The 16,273-nt window shown below is 41.6% G+C and overlaps 1 protein-coding gene across 2 annotated transcripts in view; it reads left to right on the top strand.

The window, feature by feature from the left end:
- Window positions 1-16,273, top strand: part of MDGA2 (MAM domain containing glycosylphosphatidylinositol anchor 2) — a 652,332-nt gene that overhangs the window by 352,418 nt on the left and 283,641 nt on the right. The window contains exons 4-5 of one of the 2 annotated variants that reach the window (XM_030562794.1): window positions 1,723-1,919; window positions 6,899-7,031. In XM_030562794.1, coding sequence (XP_030418654.1) covers window positions 1,723-1,919; window positions 6,899-7,031 — 330 coding nt within the window. Of the gene's footprint in view, window positions 1-1,722; window positions 1,932-6,898; window positions 7,032-16,273 lie in introns of both variants that reach the window. The other variant, XM_030562793.1, reaches the window with a different exon arrangement.

Below are 16,273 nucleotides of genomic sequence, written 5' to 3'. Positions count from 1 at the left end.
TCAGAAACGAATCAAACCCAGGGATAACACTTCCATCCTGGTTTGCTCCAGTATGATCAGATAACATCTGAGAAATACCTCTGGTTTTTGTATACAGTGCAACAAATAATTGATGGCATATTGATTGTCACTATCTGTGCTAAAACCAGGTTTTGGCGAATTTGGGGTCCTGCTGATTCAACATGCAACTATGCCAAGTTACTCGATTTACAGGTCATGCTCCAAGGGCTAGCTTTCCTTTCTCATGTTTAGAGGCAGTGGAGTATTTGTGAAGTGTGGACTCGGAATGGGAACAAACTCTGGTGTGGGCTCCAGGGATGCTTAAATTGATACTGCAGGAGAAGGAAGTCTGTATTTTAGTTATCAGAGGGGTAGCCACAAAATGAGTGTACACAGTCTGTAGCCACAAAAAGAGTGATGAGTCTGGTGGCGACTTAACGACTAACAGATTTATTTGGGCATAAGCTTTCATGGGTAAAAAACCCACTTCTTCAGATGCATGGAGTGAAAATTACAGATACAGGCATAAATATACTGACGCACGGAGAGAAGGGAGTTACCTTACAAGTGGAGAACCAGTGCTGACGAGGCCAATTCAGTCAGGGTGGATGTGGTCCACTCCCAATAATTGATGAGGAGGTGTCAATTCCAGGAGAGGCAAAGTTGCTTTTGTACTGAGCCAGCCACTCCCAGTCCCTATTCAAGCCTAAATTAATGGTGTTAAATTTGCAAATGAATTTTAGTTCTGCATTTTCTCGTTGCAGTCTGTTTCTGAAGTTTTTTGTTCAAGTATGGCTACTTTTAAATCTGTTATTGAATATCCGGGGAGATTGAAGTGTTCTCCTACTGGCTTTTGTATGTTACCATTCCTGATGTCCGATTTGTGTCCATTTATTCTTTTACGTAGAGACTGTCCAGTTTGGCCAATGTACATGGCAGAGGGGCATTGCTGGCACATGATAGCATATATCACATTAGTAGACGTGCAGGTGGATGAGCCCCAGATGGTGTGGTTGGTCCCTCTGATGGTGTCACTAGAGTAGATATGGGGACAGAGTAGGCAGTTGGAGAGTCAAGGGCAATTGAGAGTCAAGGGTGTCCGAAGCCTGGGATGGATCTTTTTGTTTGTAGCTTGATACATATCTAACTAGCTAAAGAGATGTGTGCCTTAAAAATGTTCTATTTTATTACTTTAAAGAAACGCAGATACACTCACATTATTCGATAAGAGGCAAAGATAAAACATTCTCGTCAAATACTATCAAACTTCTCTTATGATGCAAATGAAAACAGCTTGACTAATTATTTCCAGGTTTTGTTCAACAGTGTTTTAACTAAGTGAGATTAAGAATGAAAAAGAAATGAAACTGTTTAAATGAAACATTAATTCACACTTAACACCATGAATGGTTCTGAAGTCATTTCTCTTGTGGTAACAGCTAGGAGCCCCAGTGATGGGAAGGGACCCCATTATGCCTGGTGCTGTACAAATGCAAAACAGAAAGATGATCCAAATAACTGACAATCTAAGAGTATATACCTAGGGTAGTAACTGTTCTCAGAACGGATCCCAAACAGTCTCATACTTGCCTGTTGTTTTTCAAGAAGATGTGCAGTCTTGGTTGCTTACTTGTGTGTAGGAGGCAGCTTAGGATCTATATAAGCCCTGATTTTGTTATCTGAGTTGTGTGTTTTTGTGCTTTTTTTTTTATGCATTTCCAGATTTAGATGATCCGATAGTGACAGTTCACCAGAGCATCGGGGAAGCAAAAGAACAGTTTTACTATGAGAGAACAGTGTTTCTCAGATGTGTTGCTAACTCCAACCCACCAGTACGGTACAGCTGGAGGCGTGGCCAAGAGGTATTACTGCAAGGGTCAGATAAAGGAGTTGAAATCTACGAACCCTTCTTTACCCAGGTAGGAATCAAGGTACAGTATTTTTTCTTTTCCTCATAATATTTTCACCCTTACGTACACAGTATATTGACCCTTTAAAGAACAGTTCCCTTCTTTCCATTTCAGGCTTCACATCTGTTGTTTCCCCCCACCAAAGCTGATCAAATAGCTATACTGCTTGTTTTAGGGGTTTTCACCAACATGGTTCATTTCTGAAGGAGTTAGAAACTCACTCTTATCTAATTCCCGTGGGAGTTGGGAGCCTCCTCTCTTGCCTTTTCTCCCCTTTGTGGGTCCTAGCTCCAAACAATGTTTTACGGGGGGGGGTGGAAATTTCAAAAGTGCCTATAGGGCAAGATTGCATGTGCTGTGTGTATCGTGTGTGTGTGCTGTGTAATGATGACATGCCAAAGAGTTACTGAGTGCCTTTATTTTGGTAAGCATCACTTAACATAGAGAAAATGCCTTCTATTTTGAGATTGTTGGGCTACCCTCTTAAAAGGAATTTAAGTCAAAAGATAAGAACAGGTGGCAAGATTCGCTGCAGGTGCAAACTGAAGTAGTTCCCTTCAAGTCACTGAATTGCACATATTAAAGACCTGCCCCTTATCATAGTGTTATTTCCTACCTATGCTCCAAATAATTAATGTACCGTGTCTCTGTATAGAAAGTTACAGGCGGAAAAGCCTTTCAAGGAATAACTCTCTTACTTATATCTGGACTCTCGCCCCTTTGAACTTAATTTTTGGGTCCAGATTTTGGAATGAAACCATTTTTGTTAAAACATTGACTGGAAAAATAGAGAGAGATGCTGTTACTCAGAAGTGTTCCAACTAATAAACTCCGGCAACTCAGGCAGTTTTGGTGGCCAATACACCTATCAGATCACATTTTTGAACACATTTATGAGCCCCAATATGAAAGTGATGGAGAAGGAGATCCAGTCTACTGAAAACGTGTGTGTGTGTGTGTATGTATGTATGTAAAAGAGAGAGAGTTTTGAAAATCTGAAAAAAAACCACTGAGGAAAACAACAAACATCTGCCCATTCAGTCAGAGTTAGAGCAGAACAATTCTAACTAATTCTGAGTTGTTGACTTGAGAGCACTGTAATTTTTGCTGTGTATTACACTTTGTATTGCTAACATAGCTTGCAATACTACAGAGAAACGTGTAGACTGGACTCTTACAAAGAGGAGAAATAGACTGGTAGAGTACCTTTCCTGGACTTCTGAATGCAGTGAGATTATTCTTAATTTATAATCTATGGACCCAGTTTAGCTACTCTGTGGTCTGTTTTCTAGTGAACACCAAGGTGTGGATTGGAGGGTTTTGAATGGCTTCCTCTGAGATGGGATTTCTTGACTAATGACACCTCGACGTGGCAATGTTTACTGTTATCTCTTTAGTTAAATATATTCTTATTAGGCTAGAAAGTGTCACATTAAATTAGATTCCTTTTTTAAATAAAACATGGTTCGTCAGTTATTAGGAACACTCTTGGTAAAACCTGCGTGTGTATTAAATTAGTACATAAATCAGATTGTCATGTTGATTGTCAAAAGCTTATCCATAACCTTTCTACATTTATTGGTGCTCAGGCTGAATTAGCACATCTATCTGTGTGCATATGAGATTTGATATACAAGGGGACAATGTAATTAAAAGTTCGACTCATGCCTGTTTACTGCATATACCTGCATAACCGGTTCTGCTGATGATACAGTAGCAAACAGTGAGAGCTGATGTGAAGAGGGAGGAGAGATTTGACTTTAGAACATTAGGGGATTTGAATTTGCGATGACATTTTCTTCTTGATAGCTTTGAAGCTGGATTATCAGTCCAAATCAAATGAAGTTTAAGGAAAACAGTGAAATATTTTCAGTTTTCTCTTGTATTGTTGCCAAAGAGAGGGGGGTGAAGGAAGCAGCCTATTTTATCCGTATCTCCATTTTAAGCCTGTCTCCACTAACCTTCCTATCTTTGTTAAATAAAAGAAGGCAAAACATAAACCACATTATTGCCTTATCTGCATGTTAGGAACCCTGCCACTCAAATTTAGCTCTAGATTTTTAAAACCAGATTTTCTGCAATTCAGTTGTTAACAAGGATTACTTAGTCTAGCAACTGTGTGTAGGAGGTGGGAACCCAGTCATTCATACATGTATTAAAGCAGTTCAGATAGTGAATTTTTTAAAGCTGCAAACCTGCTGCACAATTTTTTCCCTACGAATTTTCTTCATCATCATTAGATATTGTAATTGCACAGTTCAATTATAAGATTACATTTGCTGTATTTACACTAATTATATAGTTAGACATAATTACACTAATTACACAAATCTGCTAAAATTACTTTTAACAAATCATAGAAATTGACGAAACATAAACCACATTACAATTGTGATATTAGTCCACAATATCAAAGAGTTAACAGATAAGGCTTAAACTTGCAAGACTCATTAACTCACAGTATCTGTGGGCCTGATCCACAGTCCATTGAGTTCCACAGTCGTCTTCATGTCAACTTAAATGAGCTTTAATTTGGCCCCTATGTCCCCAAGAGATACACATTGTAAGGTGTGAAATCCTGCCTTCCCGTCTCATGCAGAACTACGTTGGTCTCCAAATTTGACCAAAGAGATTTAATATCTCTCCATCATCTCCACCACTGTTTTCTGGTCACTCATATTGATCCTTCTTTGAAAAGGGGTACAGATTTCCCTTTGTGTTACTATGTATGTGCATTTGAACAGTCTAGCTTGATTCCATTTCCTGCAAACATTAATGCAACATCTGCTTAACTTTCCCATTTAACTTCACTGAGATTACTCACAGGATTGTAGTAAAGCATGCTATGTTATGTTTGCAGAAGTCGGATCGACGGCTGCATTTAAGACTATCTCTTTCCTGAATGAGGCATGTGCACCATTTATTTCCTTTTCATCTCTTTTTGCTTATTCATAACAGGCAGTATTTTTGAATGCAGCCCATATAGCCATCCAAATCCTTCCTATTTAACCCTGTGCACTTGATGTTTGTGCAACCCTTTTGTCTCAATAAAACTATACACCAGACAGTAATATTATTAACAACTGAGTGGAAATCTTGTAATAAAGAGTTCTTCAGTATTTGTCTCTTTCAGTTTGTAGGCCACTTTGTGCCTGCTTTATTCAGAGCTTCAGCTTGCTTTAGTGGGAGTTCTGGCTGAGTAAGTCAAAAAGGATTTGTCCTTTTATATCTTTTTATTTTAAGAAATGATGCCGTAATGGTCAGATCAATGGTCCATCTATTCCAGTAGACTGTCTCTGACAGTGGCCAGTACCAGAGGGAGAATATACAAAACAGGGCTATTTTGGAGAGATCCCGCCTGTCTTCTCCTCCTAGCTTCTGGCACTCAGAAGTTTAGAGTTGCCCTGAGCAGGGGTTGCATCCCTGATCATCTTGGCTAATAGCCATTGATGGATCTCTCCTCCATGAATGTACCACATTCTTTTCTAAATCCAGTTATATTTTGGCCATTGCAGCATCCCATGGCAATGAGTTCAACAGGTTAGTTGTGCATTGTGTGAAAAAGTACTTCCTCTTGTTTGTATTGCATACGCTGTCTATTGATTTCATGAGTGACCCCTCATTTTTCCACACTTATTCATAATTTGATAGACTTCTATCATATCCCCCTTAATCAGCTATTTTTCTAAGCTGAACAGCCCTGATCCTTTTAGTCTCTCCGAGTATGGAAGTCATTCCTTACCCTTGACCTTCTTTGCTGCCCTTCTGTGAACATTTTCAAGTTCCGCTATATTCTTTTTGAGATGGGGCAAACAGGACTGGACACAAAGAGGTGTGGGCACACCGTGGATTTATATAGAGGCAATATGATCTATTCTGTCTTATTTTCTATCCCTTTCCTAATAGTTCTAAAACCCTGTTAGCTTTTCTGACTGCTGCTATACATTGAGCGGAGGTTTTAAGTGAACTATCCAGGACTGCTCAAAAGTCTCTTTCTTTCTCTGATATCAACTCAGGTTAGATATTTGTTGAACATGGGGAGTCTTGAGCCTGAAAAAATACATTTGTTTCTATGCTAGCACTAATTGCATATGCACGTTTTAATACAACTTTACTGTATTTAATTTCTGTTTCTGTGGCGCACTAACTGACAATGATTTACCATAAAAATGTTACAGTTGTAACTGTTTTTCCCCAATCTGCCATGCTTCACATTTCTGTTTTTTATCCCCATGGTGTCTTTATTTTGTATTTGATCTAAAATTGAGTATTTGCATTTAGCAATGCTTTTTGAAGACATCTGGTATCACTTTGTCAGGGAAATGTAAACACCTGTGTCTTTTCTATCAATGATATAAGATTTTGTAAATTATTTTCATTAAGGGTTGTTTTCTCAAATGTTTCTGTGGGCAGGTTCTCTGTTATGCCCAATTCTTATAGTATTTTATATGAAAATTTCCTGCCTGGATGCTATAATTTTCTCTAGATCCTGTCGAAAAGAGCTCTGTTATTAAATACTCTGTTCAGATCTTTGCACCATAATTTGCATAACTGCTGTCTAAAAATAAAATCTCTAGGAAGCCGGTTTTCAAAAGAAAGCAACAGGAACCCGTTTACAGTAGCTTATGATTTTTCATTATGCAGGTTTTAGCCCAGGATGCATTACCTGAAATGATACCCAGTCAGCAAGTGCGACTTCAAAGCTGCTGCCAAAACAAGATTTTTTTTTTCATTTGTTTAAGTGTCTGTGGGAGAGTTAATCTTTTAGGTCATGCCTGTAAGCGTTTTTTACAGAGCACTTTTTGTATGCAGCTGGGTTGGTTAAAATCAACTTTTCTTTCTGGACAGTTCCAATTTGTCACTTGCTCCTAATTAGCCATCCCAATACAATATTCTTGTGGCCTCGGCAGTCTGTCTCAGAAATCTATGATAATCCACCAGTCCCTGTGCCTTAATCTCGTCCTAATTTACCTTTCTAATGTGTGCAGGGGGAAACAAAGATATTGAAACTAAAGAATCTTCGGCCTCAGGACTATGCTAATTACAGCTGCATTGCTTCAGTGAGGAGTGTGTGCAACATCCCTGACAAGATGGTGTCTTTCAGACTCTCCAATAAAACAGGTATTGTGTGAAACTATATACTCTCCCAGCGGATCTGGTACTTGTACAGTGTCTTCCAAATGTACAGACTGCACAGAATTCTGCTATAATTTACAATATGGGCCAATGCACAAACCCACCCTAAGCTATGATCTATCTAGAAGTGATGGGCAGAAACAACAACGTTCAGATACTCATCCAATATGCCCTGTGGTTGGAGTCTGTTTGGATCAGGGATTTTGTTTCATCTCCTTACATGACAGGGGACAGCTGTGGAATTTGTTTCAGGATCTGACTTTCCCTAGCTTTTAAGGGATTTCTCTATTATCTAGTTTGATAAATATGCATACAGAAGTGTTGCATTTAGTGTCCTCAAAGAATACAGTTAATAGCCACATTTTATATAAAAGTATCCTTAATATATTGTTTAGAAGGGATAAGAAATGATTAAGAGATGTAAATGTGTTACAGACATGCTATAAACACAACCAGAGAAGGTGCTGTAGATGGTAATAAGCAATATATTGATCTGTTGAACTCTATTACAGTCAGTTAATTATTTTGTTAAAATAACTACTAATAATTTTAAACCTGTATAAACTATTTATAAATTTACCCTTAATCTAAAGTCTAAAAGAAATAGCTATGGGCCAGGATGAATGGTACCTTACCCTGTGAAAAGTCCCAATGGCGTCAGTGCGACTATTTGTAGAATTGGATATTATTCAACGAGTAAGAGGATCACAGTCGAGCCCTATAAAAAGATCTTGGGTTAAAGAGTTCATAAGAACCCTCTAGATGCTCTGTAGAGCTAGTCAGGAATTTTCCATCAGTATGTTTTGACAAAAGAAAATGCCTTTTTTCTTCAAAATTGATTTAAAAAAAAATTTTTTTTGCCAGTGTTTTGATTTTCTGTTGGGAAAATTGAAACAAAATATTTAATTTCAGATTGGGTTAACCTGAATCAAAATATTTTGATTTGTCAAATTGAAACATTTTGTGTTGGGTCAGTTAGATATCAGTTGGTGTCTCCTGAGTTGCCACATGGGAATTACAGTTCATGTGCCTCATGTCCCAGTTGTCCTCTATGCTTGGGACTTCCATCTGGACTACATCTCCCATGGTGCATCACAGTCTCCCCTCTGGCATGATGCATCATGCGAGGTACAGTCTAGTCAAAATAAATTTCAAAATATCAAACTTTCCCACGGGACAACCTTTTCGAATTTTTGACTAGCTTTCATGCTTTGTATCAATGTTGATTAGATAATTTGCAAGAAATGTTTTGTGAACTGGAAGCCAAACAGCAAAAACCTTGTGTTAGCTCTGTTCAAAGTCAAGAGTAGATAATTAATAACTTCAAGTAGATGTTTTCTGGAGAACTGTTGGTTAGCAAGTGTCAAAACATGTTGAAGATTGCAAGTTAGATTAAGTGAGGTTATGCTTTAATAATATGTGCTGCGAAGGGACTGAAAACAGATAATGAATGAATGAAGCTACCGGTTGAAGATTTAATAAGAGTTCTGCATCTGGGATGAACTACTCATTTTATTTACATTTGCACATTTTCCCATTTTTCTACAGTCACGTCTCGATTCCAAAGTGTGACCAGCTTATTTGTATCTCTCTGATGGTTGCGAAAGTAGGTATAATGTCAAAGACCGAGGGCCTGATTCTGCTCAGGTGTAATTCAGGAGTAACTCCATTGACATCTAAGGAGACACGCTCATATAAACCCTGCGTGAGTGGGAGCAGAATCAGGCCTGGAGATGGTAGTCAGCAACTATATAACCCAATGGTCAATATGTACTTTGATTCCCCATTGCTATGCCTGGTCCATAGATTACATCCTCAGCTACATGCAGAGCTTGGCTCTTTAGTTTAAGCTATAGACACACTCCTGCTTTCTGCTCTAGTGGTCTCTAGTTTAGTCTCCAGTGTGGTGGCCAAGATTGTGGTTGTTGCTTCTTCATCAGGTGAGACCAGCAGAATCCTGCTCCTCAGAGTTCTCAGAGATGCTATTTAAATGACTGTTGCTGTAGTATATTTTAGCACTGTTAGAGAAAGTCCCCTCTGTGAGCTTGTTAAAATGGGTCCATTAGTGGGGGCAGACACCTTGTTTAGAAGTATCTGGGGCCGGCTACCATCAGAGATGGGATTAGAATAACTAGTTAGTGGTTTATTAAGAACTATGAAAGGTGTGACAACTGGGCAAAAATTGCTTTCATTTACACTGATGTAACTCCCTACAAGTTAGTGGAGTTTCTCTGGATTTATACTAGTGTAACAGAGCAGAATCTGGTGTACTCTGTGTCCATTTGATTCAGTTTCTGCATGCACATTTGTTCCACTTTTCTGTATTTGTATTGGTCTATAGCATGGAACTATTTAAATAGGAGTAACCAAAGAAGAGAAACAGTCAGAAGGGGCTGTAAGGTGACAAGGAAATGTAGCAATTCTGATGCATGAAAGTGGTGACAAGTGAAAGTCAGCTTAGCGGCTTATTACAGAGCCTGTGTGTTTAGTGTCACAGACAACATCACTAGTCTCCGTCAATCTAGTCTGTAACCAAAACTGGAGGAGAAAGTTGTTGCCAAAGATCACATTGCTGTTACTGATTAGAAAAAGGGCTGTGTATAGCAAAGACAATTTGTGGCAGTGTGATGGGGGCTCAGAGGGCTAGACAGCCTAGTGGTTAGCACGCCTGATTTCTGCCCCTTCCCCCTCTCCCCGAGGGGTTGCCTGTTCTTGATCATAAGCCAGGAATCTCCAGCTTTCCACCTGCATCCGGGCCTTGTCTCTTAAGAAGGTGTGATAGGGAGACTCGGGTCCTCTTCCTGCTTTGGGTGCCAGCCCAGAGACCTATGGGAAACAACACCAGCAGGATCTTCCCTGCTGCAAGTCGCAGTTCGCTTCCCTGGGCTACTTCCTACCCATAGATTCCTTCAGTGTGGGGCATGTCTGCCATAGTCCAACCATTCGCTCAGCAAACAAAGCATCCAAATGAGCATGGCCCTGTCTGTGAGCCTTACTCACTCTGTGGTCCCCTCCCATGCTCAGCCTTCTGTCTGGCTTCCCGGAGAAGGGTTCCACTCTCCTGCAGCCGGTCTACCACCTTTGTCTGCGTTTCTGAGCTCCCTTATAACTCATTCCTCCAGTAGGAGCATGCTTGGCAGGGCTGGCTCCAGGGTTTTTGCCACCCCAAGCAGCAAAAAAAAAAAAAAAAAAAAAAAGTCCAATCAGCTCTACTGCCACCGCTCCAGTCTTCTGCAGCAATTCGGCGGCTGGTCCTTTACTCCGACAGGGAGTGAGGGACCCACCGCCGAATTGCCACCAAAGAGCCGGACCTGCCGCCCCTCTCTGTTGGCTGCCCCAAGCACCTGTTTGCTGGGCTGGTGCCTGGAGCTGGCCCTGCCCGGAGGGGTGGGGCTATATGGGCCCAGTGATCTCTCTTAACCCCTTCTGGTCCTTCACAGCTATTTCTCATGTCACTGGTTCCTTCAGTCCTCTAAATTCTTGTGCACACCTCTAGTTTCCTTCCCCAACTCTGTGAACACTTGCACCTTCCACCGACAGAATTTGGTCCAATAAAATTTGGTCCTCGCCCACCTTGTCTGTCTCATCTCCTGGAACCAGCACGGCTACCACAACACTGCAAATGATTGTACAACGGACATGCAACAGTTGTGTTGTGTTTTGGTTGTGTAGAATAGCACCTAGGCCTGAAAGGAGCCAGCCAAGCTCAGAAACCCGCTGAGCTGGGCAGTGTATGAACGCTACCCGCTCGACCAGGATGCCTCTTAGAACAAAATCCTAAGCACCATTAGTGTGAGTGCCGCTCCCACCCCTTCTCCCCCGAGACTGACAATATAAAGACGTACTAACACCATACAGACTGGACAGAGAGCTCTGAGAGGTGTGGGGAGGGCAGCAGAGAGCAAAAGGTGTGAGAAGGTCAGTTGGGTTTCTAGCATCATAGCGCTTGGCATGTGCTGAAAATAGACAGTGCTGCTCTTGGCTAATGCAGGTGTGTGCAGGTAAATAGCTCTAAATCCGCACCCCAGAATATGGCAGCGGTGCCGGCATGCTTGTGGTTTTAACTTAAAGGCAGCTGTTTCGCAGCCCTTGCTCCGTTTCAGCAGCATTCTCATTTGAGCAGTCCCATTAAAAGCACTATCTCAACATTCATTTGACCCCCTCACGTGAGTAAGGGCTGCAGCCTGCAGAATCAAACCTGACTGTTCTGCAGCAAACTCGATGGACTCTCCTGACCGAGAGAGGCCTCTGAAAAACGGCAATTTGCCAATTAGCCTAGGAGACGCAGGACCCATAGTCTGTGCTGGCTTGCAGTCAATCCACGCCCGTTGGGCTTCACATCAAATAGGGCCCCACAAATGGCCCCACAGTGCTCTTATAAATCATTTGTGTGCCTCTTTCAGTCCACCTACACGATACACGTTCCTAACTGTCAGTGTGCATTCCCCCCGGGAGAAAGGATCTTCGTTTCCAAAGGCAGGGAGCAGAAAGAGTGCCAATTAGATCAGTCAGTCAAGAGGCACTTTCCAGGATGCGGCCACTTTAAAGGTTGCAGGGTGTTATGAGCTGTATTTTCTAATGAGATCTGATCTTGTACCACTCAGGAGCTCTCTACTAATATCCAGCAGTGAGTACCCCGTCATAGGCGCAGGTGTGTGGGATCTGGGGCCTGCATCTACTGCACCGTCCCCACCTTTTGGCCAAGAGGGGGGCAGAGAGTATGTCAGGAAGGTGTGTGGAGGAGACAGAGGAAACAAGCTCTGTTATTCGGTGTTTATCCCCTACTGGCTTGTAGGGGAGGGTCCGCTAAGGATTAGTAATTAAGGAGCTGGAACAAGATCCCTGGTCTTCAGGATCCTTCCCCTTCTCTGGTTCTCAGCACTGCTGCACTTCTCAGGTTTCACTGATGGGCCCGGTTCATTGTCCTAGCAGACACCACCCCGCCCCTCACAATGCACCTGGGAATGACCCCTTGTGGCTGCAATGCCCTGCCCCTTGTCTGTGTCCCAGATCCACTTCCGCTTAGGTTCATTGCTTTGGAGTCACTGTCTCACATCTGCTTTTTCCTGTTCCGTTTTCACCAACTTAAAATAATTCCTTTTATTGGCAGAGCCACACAATAGTCATGGCTTCGTCTTATCACCCACATAAGCATCTCCCTTCTCAAGGCCTGCCTGTCTAGTGTCCCAGTTCAGTCTGGACCTGGCTCTGGCTAGCTAAGGGTTCTTGCTTGAATGTGTTAACCCTGCAGCCGGCTCAGCCTGCTTGTAAAGACACAGGGTTCAGATAGTTCAGCATTAATTCTATTCTGTGTCAAACATGAATTGACAGGTCATAGTAATATGGATGACTTACTGCTTAATCTACAGAGCCATGGAAGCTGCCTTTCTAATAAAGGTGCTCAGATGTAATAATATGCATCGAGATGTGCGTGAGTTCCTTAAAAAATGGCATGGTTCCTTTGAAAGCATTTGGGAAGATGCATAATATATATATCCGTAAATCCACATGGCTCTTGGATTGCTGCAATGATATCAAACATCTGTAGGGACCTTAAAGGGGTTAAATAGGTAATGAGGCAGTTTTAAATATTGAAATTCTGTGCTTCAGATAATTTTTGGCTTTAATATGATTAATTAAAAATAGATGGAAGTTATGATCTTAATCTACAAAGCTTTCTTGGTGCCATAGATTCATTTGAAAATATATTGGTGTGGATTAGTCAAATCGGCCTAGTTAGATAGCAGAGGTCATGACTAAAATATAACGTGGAGGTTGGATTCCAACAGCTTCCAGAAAAAGAGCCCTTTTGGTACGTGTTTCCTAGCTGTAGGCACTGTGGTGTGGATGATTTAGTTGGGGATTGGTCCTGCTTTGAGCAGGGGGTGAGACTAGAACCTCCTGAGGTCCTGATATTCTATGATTCTATAATACGCAGGGCTAAGAGCCCCTCACTACCACCTGCCCATCGTAGCATGAGGGAGCCTTGTCTGTGCCTGCCAGGGGTTGGCTCCCCATCTCCACCAGCCACAGACACTCCCCAACTCCACGGGCAGCACATGCCCTCCCCTCTAGGCGTGACCAGGGCCCTCTCTCTCTAGACTAGCAATAGGCACGCTCCAACATCTGAGCATCTCCTTGGATTATTTGGCCCCTCCTCCACTGGACACTTGCAGTATTTACAGATTTGCTGCTGCCAAAGAAGCAGTGCACCCCAGCTTACCAGTTACCCCTCAGATCGCTGCTCCTCTTCACGCACAGCACTTCAATATGTTTACAGGGAATCAAGCAAACATCTATTTAACAGAGCCCAGAGATTCCAGTGATGGCAAGTAGACATTTTGGAAACAAACGGTTACATATAAAATAAAATCATAACACATGTTCCAGAGCCTAGAGTTAATTAATGAGAGCCTCTTATGTCTGATGAAGTATTGCTTTCCCGTACTTTCGCACTAGGCAGGCTGTGATACCTTGCCCATGATACAAGATACACTGTCAGCCTGTCTCCTACGTGAAGGATCCAGGGTGTTCCCTGTTATACTCTCACAGTCCGTTGTCTTTGCTCATAAACAAGATCCCTTCCTGCTGTTGATTTCTTCCTGCGAAGATCCTGTCTCGTAGATTTTGCAACTTTTCTACTGCTGTCAGGCTCAGTATGCAAACGGGTCTCCATTGTGAGACATACAATGCCCCGTTAACACATGATCAAACGGGGAATAAGTGTCTGCTTGAAAGGGAACCTATCACTTCCTGATCACCTGCTTTAACTCCAAGGCTTTGAGAACATAATTTCCAGTATAGATACATAACTCCTTAAACATTATCCATGCAGACATTTTGGAATGATTATGATGACCACTGGGCTACTGGCTTTTGATAGAGACCTTACGTGCCATCCTTTGGTAAATTTAGCGCGCATCTATATGACCCAGGGGATCCCTGTAAACTGTATGTTCCCCTCTGCCTACTGCAAGCTGGCATCAGAAGGTTCCTGGGTCACACAGAGTGAAACTGAATCATAGTTAAAGCTGCATTTTATCCTCTGTGGTAGGAATCAAATTGGAAAGGTTTCCTTCTCTTCTAAACTCTCCATTAAGCAGCATTCTATCTTGTCTAACTTATATTGTCTCTGTTCATTCCATACAACACTGCAGAATTATTTCATTTGAAAAAATAAATATTTCTCTTCACAAGCCACGGTGTTCTCCAGGAATATGGTGACAGTACATGAAAACGCTCTGCAGGTGTCCGAAATCCCCAGATCAAAATGTAGCTAGTATAATAGAACTGAACGCTGAGGCTGGGGATGGTATTAGCTGTGTAGTAGAAAAATAGAGCAACTAATTATAGATACTTACACTAAGTTAACATGATATGTTAGTAGTGGAACCTACTTGTACTGCTGTATTTTAGGGATCATCGTTGTTTTCCATACAAGACACATTTTATCGGGTTTATAAAACAGTCATAAAAAGATCCTTCCTTCCATTTGATAGCTGGCCTCCAGATTCTCATTTTGGGGATATTGTGTTTAAATCATGATACATTTCTGATTGGTTCCTCCATCTGTAAGTTAAAGAAGGAGCAAAGACACAATTGGGAAATCGTTGGAATTTTTAACCTTTAATCTTTTTTTTCCCCACTTCTGCAATTCAAAACCAGCTTTCATTTAATCGGAAGTTTTACAGTGAATGATTTTTAAAAATATCTGCCAGCATGGTCTGTTTATGGTTTGGATTTTAGCTAAGATAGATCCTGATCCTGCAAATGGATCCATGCAGCTAGGTTCTGGTGCCACAATGGAGCATCACTGAAGTCAAGGGGGTCTGCATGGACAAATGGGTGAGCCCACATGGATCTGCTTACAGGACTGGGTCCACGCTGGGCATGAGATGTATATTAGGTCATGACTTATAGTCCCATACGTTATATTTTATGTATAATTTGTATTAATGTTTCCAAATACAACAAATGCACCAAAATACCAGATTCATAATACACAAAGTAAATAAAGAGGGTTAGGATACAGGGAAGGGAGGGGAAATAACATCTTACTCTTCAGGGTTTATGTTAATCATAGACCTCTAAAAAGTCAGCCCAAATTGCTTTGAATTTGTTGGGCATTCCCTTTCTGCAGAATATCAGTCATGTGTTAGCTTTAAGGTTGACCATATCACCAAACCAGGCATCAATATGTGGTGGGGATCGGCTTTTCCATTTTTGCAGAATCAATTTTTTAGTGTCCAAAGCTGCACGTTGGGACCACGCTGCCTTGTTACCAAGTAATCTCCAGGTATCAGGAATGTATCCAAGAATGAAACTTAAGAAGGAGTGTCACAACTTAGCATCCAAAATCAAATTGGTCCTTTGACCCACCTCACACGAGAAATTCTTGATCCGGGGGGGCTAACCCTTGAGCTAAAACATATGAGCTAATATAGCACCAATAGAGTCACATTTCCAACAGTGGTTAGCATTTATGAGGCCAATTACCATTAGGCTATGTGGGGGCCAGCATATTTGAAAAAGTGTGTTTTGATGAATAAGCCACAGTCTCAGGTCTGTCATTGTTTTTTAACGTTAGATAGACTTGTACTCCACTGGGTTGGACATAGTTGTGTATCCAAATCTCTGCTCCAAGCCAATCTCAAATTATCAACCTTTGGTAGGGTTTTTGGGGCCGGAAAACCATAAAAGGATACCAGTGGCCCAGTAAATCCAGGAAGTCTCCTCCACAATAATAAAACCTTCTTGAGGTTCTGGAGTACACAATGCTTCTGGCCCAAATGTATTCATTAGTAATGCATTAACTGGAGATATTTCCATGCTCCAGAGCAGGATCAGCCAAACTGCTGAAGATCTACAGATGGTTTAACTTTAGCATTGTCAGCTAGCTGTGACAGTCATCATTCCTCTGTCCATCCAATCCATCCATGAACTTTAAGCATAGGATTGCTCTATAGTTCCATATTTTCAAGCAGTCTCTTGCTTTAGGGTGACTGAATTTTTGTGCACATTTGACTTAGCTGCGTAATCCCACCCTCCAGCCCAAGGTGTATGTGTCAGAGTTGCACATCCTTGTGCATTGCAAACCTAGGTTTCCCTGTGTCAGGGCATTTGCACACCCCTTGGGAGTGTGATGAAGTGCGCACAAGCTTAGGTGCTAACCTACTTGAAAATTTGGGCCATAACTATATCTTTTTGGCAGGAAGAGGACCAAAATG

The sequence above is a fragment of the Gopherus evgoodei genome, chromosome 4 (assembly GCF_007399415.2).
Source record: "Gopherus evgoodei ecotype Sinaloan lineage chromosome 4, rGopEvg1_v1.p, whole genome shotgun sequence".
NCBI lineage: Eukaryota > Metazoa > Chordata > Testudines > Testudinidae > Gopherus > Gopherus evgoodei.
The sequence above is the reverse complement of the archived record's forward strand: the minus strand, read 5'-3'. Positions and strand labels throughout refer to the sequence as shown.